General features: G+C 60.3%; 2 protein-coding genes across 2 annotated transcripts in view; both read left to right on the top strand.

Moving 5' to 3' along the window:
• SRRM3 (serine/arginine repetitive matrix 3) overlaps positions 1-5,104 on the top strand; it is a 31,363-nt gene extending 26,259 nt beyond the window's left edge. Inside the window, exons 13-15 of the mRNA XM_063173739.1 lie at positions 540-767; positions 1,014-1,151; positions 4,772-5,104. Coding sequence (XP_063029809.1) covers positions 540-767; positions 1,014-1,151; positions 4,772-4,988 — 583 coding nt within the window. The 3' untranslated portion in view covers positions 4,989-5,104. The remainder of the gene's footprint in view (positions 1-539; positions 768-1,013; positions 1,152-4,771) is intronic.
• Positions 5,105-8,644: 3,540 nt separating this feature from the next.
• Positions 8,645-11,202, top strand: HSPB1 (heat shock protein family B (small) member 1). The gene is made up of 4 exons (XM_063173958.1): positions 8,645-8,764; positions 9,551-9,846; positions 10,574-10,637; positions 10,848-11,202. The coding sequence occupies exons 1-4, from the start codon at positions 8,700-8,702 to the stop codon at positions 11,005-11,007; spliced, it is 585 nt and encodes a 194-aa protein (XP_063030028.1). The 5' UTR covers positions 8,645-8,699; the 3' UTR covers positions 11,008-11,202.
• The last annotated feature ends 786 nt before the right edge of the window (positions 11,203-11,988 follow it).

Genomic DNA, 11,988 nt, shown 5'->3' with positions numbered 1-11,988 from the left:
AGGCAAAGCCCTGGGGGCTAAGCTGAGGATATGGGAGCTGGGCTGGGATGTTTGGGGTGCAGCTCCCTGCAATCCCTTAAACCCATCCAGGCAAAGCCCTGGGGGCTAAGCTGTGAGCGGGGCTGGGTTGGGATGCTCAAGGGATGAGAGTGGAGCAGGGATGGGAAAGAGACAGGAAATGAGGACGAGTTGGCCATGGGAATGGCGATGGGAACAGACCCGGGGATGGTGATAGGGAAGGGATGGGGATAGGGAGGAGCCACGTTAGGTCAATGGTAGCACTGTGGGAAGGGCCATCCCTGCCAGGGATTATCCCACGGCGAAGGGCAGTGCCCGGATGGCAGCAGGGGATCACAGCATCCCACAGCATGCGGGATGCCGAGCAAATGGAAACCCCGTGCTCTACAGTCAGGGATGTAGCCCAGTCAAAAACTGGTGTCATGAAGCGTTCCTTATGGGAACCTGGGGTCCCTGGCTGGGGTGGGGACACCCTGCCGGCCAGGACAGGTGCGAGGCGGCGCTGGCATCTGCCCTCACAGGGTGAAGGAGCGGCACCACCGGGGCCGGCCCAACAGCAGCTCGGAGTCGTCAGCCAAGCACTCGCGGCACGCCTCGGAGCGGAGGAAGAGCCCGTCCCCCAGCCCGGGCCAGCGCAGCAGCTCCTGGAGCTCCAGCGGCTCCCCGTCCAAGTCCCGCTCCCGCTCCCGGGAGAAGAGAGCAGCGCGCAGCCGCTCCCGCTCGCCCTCGCCCAAAAAGCCAGCCAGCAGGTGAGGCCCGAGGGGACAGGGCACGGGGACACCGCGGGTGCCAGGGCGCTCAGGGGGCATCGCGGCTCAGGGCGGTCCCGGCTGATGACTCGGGGAGGGGACGTGTCATTGTTGGTCACGCTGGAAAGGCCAGCCCCAGGTGGGAGTGACATCCGGGCAGTGACTGCTGCCGCAGGGTGTCCCTGCGTGCCACACGGGACCCCAGCCCATTCCCTGACCCTTCTCCTCCTCCTCCCCGGGCTGTAGAGAGAAGGACAACGAGCCCCGAACACGTCACGGTGACCCCGATCCCGCCCGCCCCCGGCGCCGCTCCAGGAGCTACTCCCCCATCAGGAAGAGGAGACGCGACTCGCCCAGCTTCATGGAGCCCAGGAGGATCACCAGGTGTGTCCTGGCACGGGACAAAGGCTCTGCCACTGCCACGGCCACTGCCACGGCCACAGCCACTGACACTGACACTGACACCGCCCAGGGCTGGGCTCTGCTGCCAGCTGACCCCAAAGGGGGCCTGGGTGGGTGGGTGGATGGATGGATGGATGGATGGATGGATGGATGGATGGATGGATGGATGGATGGATGGATGGATGATGGATGGATGAATGGATGGATGGATGATGGATGGATGGATGGATGGATGGATGGATGGATGGATGGATGGATGGATGGATGATGGATGGATGGATGGATGGATGGATGGATGATGGAGGGATGGATGGATGGATGGATGATGGATGGATGGATGGATGATGGATGGATGGATGGATGGATGGATGGATGGATGGATGGATGGATGGATGGATGGATGATGGAGGGATGGATGGATGGATGGATGATGGATGGATGGATGGATGATGGATGGATGGATGGATGATGGATGGATGGATGGATGGATGGATGGATGGATGGATGGATGAGGGATGGATGGATGAGGGATGGATGGATGGATGGATGGATGGATGGATGATGGATGGATGGATGGATGGATGATGGAGGGATGGATGATGGAGGGATGGATGATGGAGGGATGGATGGATGGATGGATGGATGGATGGATGGATGGCTGGATGGATGAGGGATGGATGGATGAGGGATGGATGGATGGATGGATGGATGGATGGATGATGGATGGATGATGGATGGATGATGGAGGGATGGATGGATGGATGATGGATGGATGGATGGATGGATGGATGGATGGATGGATGGATGGATGGATGGATGGATGATGGAGGGATGGATGGATGGATGGATGGATGAGGGATGGATGGATGGATGGATGGATGGATGGATGGATGGATGGATGGATGAGGGATGGATGGATGGATGGATGGATGGATGGATGGATGGATGATGGAGGGATGGATGGATGGATGGATGGATGGATGGATGGATGGATGGATGAGGGATGGATGGATGGATGGATGGATGGATGGATGGATGGATGGATGAGGGATGGATGGATGATGGAGGGATGGATGGATGGATGAGGGATGGATGGATGATGGAGGGATGGATGATGGAGGGATGGATGGATGGATGGATGGATGGATGGATGGATGGATGGATGAGGGATGGATGGATGGATGATGGATGGATGGATGGATGGATGGATGGATGGATGGATGGATGGATGATGGAGGGATGGATGATGGAGGGATGGATGATGGAGGGATGGATGGATGGATGGATGGATGAGGGATGGATGGATGAGGGATGGATGGATGGATGGATGGATGATGGATGGATGGATGGATGGATGATGGATGGATGATGGAGGGATGGATGGATGGATGGATGAGGGATGGATGGATGGATGATGGATGGATGGATGATGGATGGATGAATGGATGGATGGATGGATGGATGGATGGATGGATGGATGGATGGATGATGGAGGGATGGATGGATGGATGGATGGATGATGGAGGGATGGATGGATGGATGGATGGATGGATGGATGGATGGATGGATGAGGGATGGATGGACATACAGATAGACAGACGGACAGACGGATGGATGGACAAGTGGATGGATGGACATACGGACGGATGGATGCATGGATGGATGGATGGATGGATGGATGGATGGATGAGGAATGGATGGATGAGGGATGGATGGATGGATGGATGGATGGATGGATGGATGGATGGACGGATGATGGATGGATGGATGGATGGATGGATGGATGGATGGATGGATGGATGAGGGATGGATGGATGGATGAGGGATGGATGGATGGATGGATGGATGGACGGATGATGGATGGATGGATGGATGGATGGATGGATGGATGGATGGATGGATGGATGGATGGACGGATAATCAGATGGACAGATGGATGGACACGTGGATGGATGGACATACAGATGGATGGATGTGTGGATGGATGGACACACGGATGGACAGCAGCAGCTCTGTGGATGCACAGACAGCTCTGAGGATGGCTGGGTGAATCAGCTGGCCCAGACAGATGGGTGACCAGACTGCCTCCAATGCTGTGACCTTCTGATCTCTTCCTATTCCGAGGCAGGAAAACAGGAATTAATTTTAATCCGCTGCGCGCATTCCAGCAGCGCTCACGTCCACAACCATGTCTCCCCTGCCCTCCAAAAGCTGTCTTCTCCTCCTTGGGGTCCTATTGCCTCAGGATCCTGAGCTGTAAGACAGGCAATATTTCCTGCCAGACAAAACACTGTGTGCATATGTAGCACCTCGTTAAGATGCAGCACTGGCGGCGGGGCCGTGCCCAGCCCAGATTACCTCCTTGCTGACCTATTTGTCTCTCCCACTATCAGCTGGGTGATCAGGGGGGGCTGGATTTTCAGAAATCTGCCTCCCTGTGGGAGGGATTTTGTTTTGCCTGGGCAGGGCTGGAGTTGTCAGGAGGGAGGACAGGAGGAATACTGCAGAGCCCATGGGTTAGAGCTCCCTACAGTTCTCCCCGATGGATGTCCTGGAAAGAGAATGGGCTGGGAAAGCTGCTCCCAGCCCAGCCCAGGTGCCACTGTCTGGTTTTCCATCCCTCCTGCTCCATCCAGGTTTTCCCAGGATGTCCCCAGGGAGGTGGCAGGGCTTGACTGGAGCACACAGGCCATGATCCCTGTGGGGACCATTCACCTCATCCCCTCACCGTCCTTGGGGGGGATGGGGGTGGCAGACCCTGCTCTGCTCAGGGTTCAGGAGGAGCAGAGCCATTTCTGTGAGGTGTAGAGGACGCTGTGGGGAGGGGGCAGCCAGGGAAACACCCCCAGCCCCCTTTGCCTGCCCCAGAGCCCAGCCAGGAGCCCCACAGGGGACACCTGCCCTGTCTCCAGTTGCCATCAAACCCTCCACCACGTGGTCCTACCTCAGTGATGCCAACTTCTCCTTTTCCATTTCATCCCAAGGTCCCTCCCGGAGAGCATCGCCGCCAGCCTGGCTCCCAGGGTAACCTTCCCCCTTCCTCCTCCTCCTCCTCCTCCTCCTCTTCCTCCTCCTCTTCCTCCTGGACCCCTCTGTGTCTCCTCACACCTCAGGATGCCCCCAGCACCCAGCCACTCTCTGGTCCCACTAACACCAGGCTGGGACAAGGGACAAGGGGCCGACTCCCGATGTCGCTGTCCCCCGTGTCCCCGTGCCTCCCGCGTCCCTCCTCATCCTCAGGCGCCGGGCGGGCTGCAGCTCGCCTCCCGCTAATCCCGACCGTCTCTTTTGCAGCAGCTTTCAATCTTTGGTGTCTGGGAAACACAAAAGCCACATTAACCTGCTCACTTTCCACCCTCGACGCTGCCTAATCCAGGACTAACACCCCGGGGGAGGGCGCAGGGGAGGAGGAGCGGGATGGAGGGATGGATGGATGGATGGATGGATGGATGGATGGATGGATGGATGGACGGACGGACGGGGACGTGGCACATCCTCCCCGCTGGGATGCTTGGCCGCCCTGCCTCAATGCTGGGGGTCCAGCGCCCTTCCAGCGTCCAGGACCCCCTTGCCCTGACTCAGCTTCCCTTTTCCACTCACAGCGCCCGCAAGCGTCCCATCCCCTACTACCGGCCCAGCCCCTCGTCCTCCAGCTCGCTGAGCACCTACTCGTACAGCCGGAGCCGCAGCCGCAGCTACGACAGCTACAGCTCCAGCCGCAGCCGCAGCCGGACTCGCAGCCCCCCCAGCCGCTCCCGCAGCCCCAGCCGCAGCCCCAGCTACAACAGCCGCAGCAGCTCGGAGAGCGCCGGCTTCTGAGCCCCCCGAGAGCCCAGCTGTGCCCCCAAGGAGGGACGGGACCCGCGCGGAGGTGGAAAGGAGCCGGGGGATGCTCAGGATGGACCTGGCAGCTCTGGGGGAGAGCACGGACGGGAACTCGGATGGGAAGGCCCTGGGAGGGGGTGGCTGCCCCCGCTCCGGGGTGTTTGGGGTCGGGATGGGGAAGGGGAGGATCTCGGATCTCTTCTTATTTCTGCGAGTGGGGCGGGGTGGGGCGGGCGAGCACAGAGAGAGCGAGGGAACAAATGCTCTGCAGAGACCTTGGGGCCAGAGGGTGGGGGTGGCTGGGGACACCCCTGGCGTCCCCCTGTGCTTTTTTGGGGGTTGTTTGACTGTTTTTTAGCACAAGAGCATCCCGGGGAGGTGGGCAGATGGGGGGGCAGGCTCAGCTGGAGGGTGTGATGCCAACCAGAGGTGAGCAAGGCCCTGTTTCCCCCAGCAAAGTTGTCCCCAGGGTGTCGTGGGGCACAGGGGCTCTGCAAAACATTTTGGGGTGCCCCCAGACCTGAGCACACGCCGAGCCATGGATGAACAAAGCCGGCAGCACCTGTAATTCTCTTCCCAAGTGAGGAGATCCAGGGAAAAACGCTGCTTGTCCCAGCTCAGGAGCCGGCCCTGGCACCCACCCACCCCCCAGTTTGGGGGCACCCCGGGAGGGGGGAGCTGGGGCTGGGCAGGGGGTGCACCCGGCCACCCTCTGGCACTGCCACGGCCTGCCCCACCTCTGGGCTCGCAGCCCCTGTCCCCTCCTGATCCGGGGAAAAGCGGCTGCTTTTTAAACTCAATTATGGGAAGAGAGAGGCAGGAGGGTCCCGGGCTCGGCCTGCCGCCCGCCTTTTGCAGGATTTTGCTGATTTCCCAAAAAAACCCCAAGCCCCCAGGCGCTGAGGACGGCGGTGGCCCCGGGGTCGGTGTTTGACGCCGCTGGCCCCGCGTTCGCGGCTGGCTGGAGCAGGACAATGGGGATGGGCCTGGCGGGGTGGGACAGCAGCTGCCCCTGCACGCACGGCCGGGCTCTGGCTGGTTCCCGGCCAGCCGGGGTCGGGAGCATCCTCTGGAGCCCAGCTCAGCCTCGTCAGCTGGGCCTGATGGAGCAGGGATGGGAGCAAGGGCACTTCAGGGTCAGCCTCCCAAACCTGGCGTGTCCAGGGTCCACCAGCCCTTGGAGAGAAATGCCAGGAGCTGGGCAGTGACGGGTGCCAGCCCCTGGGTGTCCAGAGGTGTTAGAGATGGGGTGAACAGGTAAGGAGGGGACACACTGGTGGCACTCCATGTGCGGCTTGTCCCCACACGCCAGCCTGGGCAGGGTGGCAGCGCTGGATGTGACAGTGGCAGGAGGAGGAGGAGGAGACAAAAGGTTCTGCTCTCCTGGAGCCTGGGGGGAGATGGAGGACACGAATTCCCCCAGCATCCCCACACACCCCGAGCCACGCGCTCCACAAACCATCCCAGCAATTCCAGCTGCTGCCCCACAGCCCCCAGAGCCCCCAGAGCCCCCCAGAGCGGCCGTGGAGCCCCGACCCTGCTGGGCCACGGGGGAATGCCCTGCCGACAGCCAGAGCCGAGCCAGCAGCGGGGATCGATGTCCCTGCAGCCCCCGTGGGGCCGCGGCCCCCCAGGAGCCGAGCCCCGCCCGCAGCGGCGCCGCGGAGCAGCCAGCACATCAGGGAACAATTCCAGTCTTCCTCTTTTACAGTCTCTGTCTCCTGCCGGGAGGGAGCCAACTGGAACAAATACTCTGTAGAAATACTTCAGTATTTTCCTGTCGCGCGTGCGCTCTCTCTCTGGGTTGTGAGTACAGCTGTAGATGCCGTGAGCTGGTGCAATTATAATAAATATACAGTATATATTGTAAATTACCCTGCTGGGCACCGAGAGGTTTCTTCCTGGCAGGGTTATCCTGCTCCTTCCCTGCGGATCCATCCTGCTCCTCCCTCTCCCTCCGTGTGGAGCAGCACCGGGAGTTTTGTGTCTGATCCCTGCCAGGATCCTGCTGTGTCTGTGGGGGACACTCTGCGTCCTCCTGGCTCCCTGCATCACTCCCATTTGTCTGCAAGCTGCCATCCGTCCTGCCTGCATCCTTCCCTGCATCCCTGCATCCTTCCCTGCATCCCTGCCTGCATCCCTGCCTGCATCCTCACCTGCATCCCTGCATCCCTCTCCTCTCTCCCACATCCCTGCATCCCTCCCATTTGCCTGCAACTCTCCCATCCATTCCATCCCTCTCCTGATCCCTCCCATCCTTCTCTGCTCCTCCCTGTGTTTCTGTACCCCTCCCATCCCTCCCATTTCCCTGCAGCCCTCCCTGCATTCCCACCTGCCACCCTTCCGTCCCTCCCCGCATCCCTCCTCCGATCCCTCCCCTCCCTCCCGGCATCCCTCCCTGCGTCTTCCTCTGCATCCTTCCCTGCCTCCCCTCCATTTCCCTGCATCCCTCCCACTCCCTCTCCTCTGCAGTGCCCCATCTTCCCCTGGTTAACCCCGCCGAGCCCACCACAGCCCCCAGCCCCACATCACTCAGCCCCCCACCCCCCCAGTCCCCTCTAGTCCCTCTACCCCGCTAGAGCCCCCCTGACCCCACTGTCACCCCCAAATTCCTGCTGCTCCATCCCCCCCACTCCTGGAGGTCACGGATTCGTGCCCTGAGTGTGTCAGGGCTCAGCTGCCACCACCCCCCGTCTTCTCCAGGGCAAATCTGGGGCCAGAGGGGAGCTGGGCACGGGTGATGGGGGCCCAGAGCTGCCAGGCTGGGCTGGAAACAGCCCCTTCCCCAGCATGGGAGCTTGGGCTCCCAGATGGAAATCCCTTCCTGGGTGCCTGGGGTGTGGAGAGACTTGGATGAGAGGATCCCCTTCCAGCCCCCAGTCCCTCTGCCCCCCTAGAGCCCCCCTAACCCCATTATCACAGCCAGCCCCCACTCCCCACTGGCCCCAAAATGTCCTGTAAGCCCCACAGGCCCCATTGACCCCTAGACCCTCACCAACCCCACAAGGGCCTCAGGCACCCCATTCCTGGGGACTGGAACAGCCCAGCTTGGTGCTGAGCACGGGAGGGCCAGAGGGCTGGGGGGCTCTGGAACCTTCTGGAAGGTGGGTGATCATGAGCTCGGGGTCTCTGGAACCTTCTGGCAGGTGGGTGACCAGGAGCTGGGGCCTCTGGAAGGTTCTGGCCGGTGAGTGACCAGGAGCTGGAGGATGACCAGGAGCTGGGGGGCTCTGGAACCTTCTGGAAGGTGGGTGGCCGGCTGCTGGGGGGCTCTGGAAGGTTCTGGCAGGCGGTGACACAGCACAGGGCCACTCAGGGCATCCTGCTCTGACTCATCCGGCCATTCCCGAGCCTGGCCCAGCCCCAGCCCCTTCTCACGCCGCATCCCGGGGATTGTTTTCCGGGCAGAGAGAGAGGCCGGGAGCGGCTCCAAGGGCCATCCATCACTCGCAAGCAGGCCGAGCCTCTCCCGATGACAGGAGGACGGACACGTCCCTGGCACGGGGGCCCTGCAGGCTGCCAGCCCCCTCCCCACCCACCCTCTGCGGCTGCGTGCGGCCGCCCCAGCCCGGCACAAGCTTCTGGTCCCTTCGGCGGGGCTGCCGCGATTTCCATTAATAGCCAGCTGAGCAGCCCGGCTAAAAATAACCCCGGGCCCTCTTCATAAGGGCCGGGCCGCCCTCCCCTCGGGCAGCCCCGCACGCCATGGCCGAGCGCCGCGTCCCTTTCACCTTCCTGCGCAGCCCCAGCTGGGACCCCTTCCGCGACTGGTACGGTGGAAGATGCATGGGTTTTATCATTGGCTTTTTGTAAATGTTACATGCGTTATGTTAGAAAGTTATGCTGTGTTAATTCTCTTAAGTACTGTGGTGAAGATGGTTTTAGGTCGTTAAAAATGTTAAAGTAGAAACTATGCTATGTAGGATGCTTTTTTTTAAAGAAGGGACTCCGCAGTGAGATAGCAGCTGCAGGACACCTAAATCTTTCAGAGAAAATGAATTTATTGGTCTCTTATCAGAAGAAATGAACTTCTTCCTGCCTCAAAGGCGCTGTTAGGATTCGGAAGAAGAAGCTGATGATGACCAGACAGAATCCTGTATTTGAATGGAATTTATGCATCATGTATGAGGTGTATGAATATTCAACAGGCTGTTGCTTTTAAGGGTTAATCCTCTGTTAATGTGGGTCCTTTTTCGGGCTCCTGCTGCCCAGAAAAAGGTACCCAGACATCCGCAACTCTTTAATTTATTGTCTCATATTGCCCTAATTCAAATTATCCAAATTATTATTACTCTATAATTATATTACTATTTTTTATAACCATTTTATCCGAACTCTTTCCCCACCGGAACCCAAGAGAAAGGTTTCCTGGGAGTCCTCTGCTTTTAACCCCTGTGCTCTCAGAGGCGCATCCACATCCCCAACGGCCACACCGGGTGTGGCCAATATTCAAACCTGAGCAGCGCAGCATCGCAAAAAACTCACTTCCCTTCAAACCACCACGCTTATTAAACTTTGAGGACTTTAAAAAACGAGCGATCGGCGTTTTTCCCCAGGTACCATGGCAGCCGCCTGTTCGACCAGTCCTTCGGGATGCCGCACATCCCCGAGGATTGGTACAAGTGGCCGAGCGGCAGTGCCTGGCCCGGCTATTTCCGCCTGCTGCCCCGGGAGAGCGCCCTGATGCCGGCGCCGGGCTCGCCCTTCGGGCAGGCGCTGAGCCGGCAGCTGAGCAGCGGCATCTCCGAGATCCGCCAGACCGCCGACAGCTGGAAGGTCACCCTGGACGTCAACCACTTCGCCCCCGAGGAGCTGGTGGTGAAAACCAAGGATAACATCGTGGAGATCACCGGTGGGTGCTGGGGTGGGGATTCCTGGGGTGGGGGAGATGCTGCGGTGCTGGAGGTTGATGGGGGGAAATGTGGAATAAGGGATGGGGGTAAAGGGGAAGGAAAAGTGGGAGATGGAGGAGAGAAGGAAAAGGAAAAGGGAAAGAGAAAATTGAGGCGTGGAGGAAGGCCCAGCATTGCAGCTCAGTCTCGGGGTGCACTCTGGTGCAGAGAACCCCCCCAGCCCCGTACATTGACCCCTTGCTGCTGTTCTGGAAGGACACAGTGAGCCACAGAGGGTCCTGGGGTGTCGTGAGCCCTGCAGCCCCCACAGCAGCCTGGATGCTGTGACAAAGCCCAGATCTGTGGCACGAGGCCAGGATGAGGTTCCCGCCCTGTGAGGGAGGGCCTGCAAGGAATGGGGGCAATTCCCAGATGAATTCAGGGACAGGGGGTCGCTCAATCTCCAGCCCTGCCAAGCAGTGGGGCCAGCTGGACACTGTTGGGCCCCTTTGGCCACCCCCAGCTCCTGGCGCTGCACTTTCCTCTGTTTAAATTTGGGGGATGCACCCAAGGGTGGCCCTGCAGAGGGTCCCCCCAAAGTTGCTGCAGGCTGATATTACTGATATTATGGCAAAAGCCCCAGGATGGGCAGAACCAGCCCTGGGATGGGCAGAATCAGCCCCTCACAAGTGTTGGGGTGGGGCAGGAAGGTTCCCACCCAATCACTGAGGTTTTGTTCCCTTGCAGGCAAACACGAGGAGAAGCAGGATGAGCACGGCTTCATCTCCAGATGCTTCACCCGAAAATACACGTGAGTACCAGGGAGGAGGGGAGACACCTGATGCACCCCTGATGCCTTTGGGGATGTTTCCCCACCCGCCCACACCCTCCAAACCTCACTGACCAAACTGGGAATGCTGCTCAGCCAAACTGGGAGTGGGAGAGGCAGCGATTTGGGGCTGAGCATTGCATCCCCTGGGTCGGTGCTGCAGCCCTCACCTGCCCTCTCCTCCCCTCCCAGCCTTCCCCCGGGGGTGGAGGCCACGGCCGTGCGGTCCTCGCTGTCTCCCGATGGAATGCTGACGGTGGAGGCGCCCCTGCCCAAACCCGCCATCCAGTCTGCCGAAATCACCATCCCCGTCACCGTGGAGAGCCAGGCCAAGGAGCCGGCCAAGAAGTAGGCGGCACCGAGGAGAAGGAGGAGGAGGAGGAGGAGGAGGAAGAGGAGAAGCCGCCGCTGCTACCCCCGCCCCCAGCTGCCCCCTCACACCCACCCCCTTTTTACTGTTGATTTTGTACTCGCCCTGCCACTGAGTGCCTTGAGTAAATGTGAAGGAACCGACAGAATCAGCCGGAATAAAAGCTGGTGAAAGAAACCTGTCCTTGTGGTGTGTGTGCCCCCTGGCCCTCGGCTGGGCCGTTCCTGTGGGAGCTGCCCCGGGACCAGAGCACCGGGACGGGGACCAGAGGGGCCAGCAGGGCCCCCGAGCCCTGCCCAGCACTGGGGTCTGTAACCCAGGGCTCCACATCCCCGGTGTTCTCATCCCAAGGCTTCACAACCTGGGGTCGATGTCCCTGACATGCACATCCTGAATATCTCACACCTGGGTCTCCTACATCTCTGCTCTCCATATCCACCTCCAGCACTCTGGGGGCTTTGCACCCCTGATCTCCGACATCTCTGGTGTTCACATGCCAGGTCTCCAGCATCCCTGTCTCAGCATCCCAGTTTTCCACAATCTGGGTCTCCTGCATCCCACGTGTCTCCAGTCCCAGATCTCCTCATCCCTGCTTTCCCACGCTCAGGGTCTCCACATGCCCTATCAGAGAATATCTGGGGTTTCCACACCCCAGTGTCACCATCCTGGGGTGCTGCATCCTCAAAAAACAAGTGCACAAACACTCCCTTTGGGTCAGAGGCCAAACAGGGGCTCCATGGGCAAGAGCCCACCCCAGCAGTGCAGCCCCCTGAGCTCCAGCCCTGCCCCCGGGCTCCCCCTTCCCTCCACCCCCCTGTCTGAGGGTTTGGGGGTTCAGCTCAGGGGCTGCAGCCTCCCAGGGGGCTGGAGAGGGGCTGGGCTGTGCCCTGGTGCCGCTTGGCCCCGGCTGGCCCCGTGTCCCCCACGCCCTCCCTGCCCCGGGGCTCTGGGCAGGACGGGCCC

Source organism: Melospiza melodia, chromosome 21 (genome assembly GCF_035770615.1).
Source record: "Melospiza melodia melodia isolate bMelMel2 chromosome 21, bMelMel2.pri, whole genome shotgun sequence".
Classification (NCBI taxonomy): Eukaryota; Metazoa; Chordata; class Aves; order Passeriformes; family Passerellidae; genus Melospiza; species Melospiza melodia.
The sequence above is the reverse complement of the archived record's forward strand: the minus strand, read 5'-3'. Positions and strand labels throughout refer to the sequence as shown.

Excerpts from the sequence above, each read along its gene's own strand:
- HSPB1 (XM_063173958.1), top strand. The coding sequence starts at position 8,700 with ATGGCCGAGCGCCGCGTCCCTTTCACCTTCCTGCGCAGCCCCAGCTGG. Across the intron at positions 9,847-10,573 it reads TAACATCGTGGAGATCACCG|GCAAACACGAGGAGAAGCAG; the intron begins GTGGGTGCTGGG and ends GTTCCCTTGCAG. Across the intron at positions 10,638-10,847 it reads TGCTTCACCCGAAAATACAC|CCTTCCCCCGGGGGTGGAGG; the intron begins GTGAGTACCAGG and ends CTCCCCTCCCAG.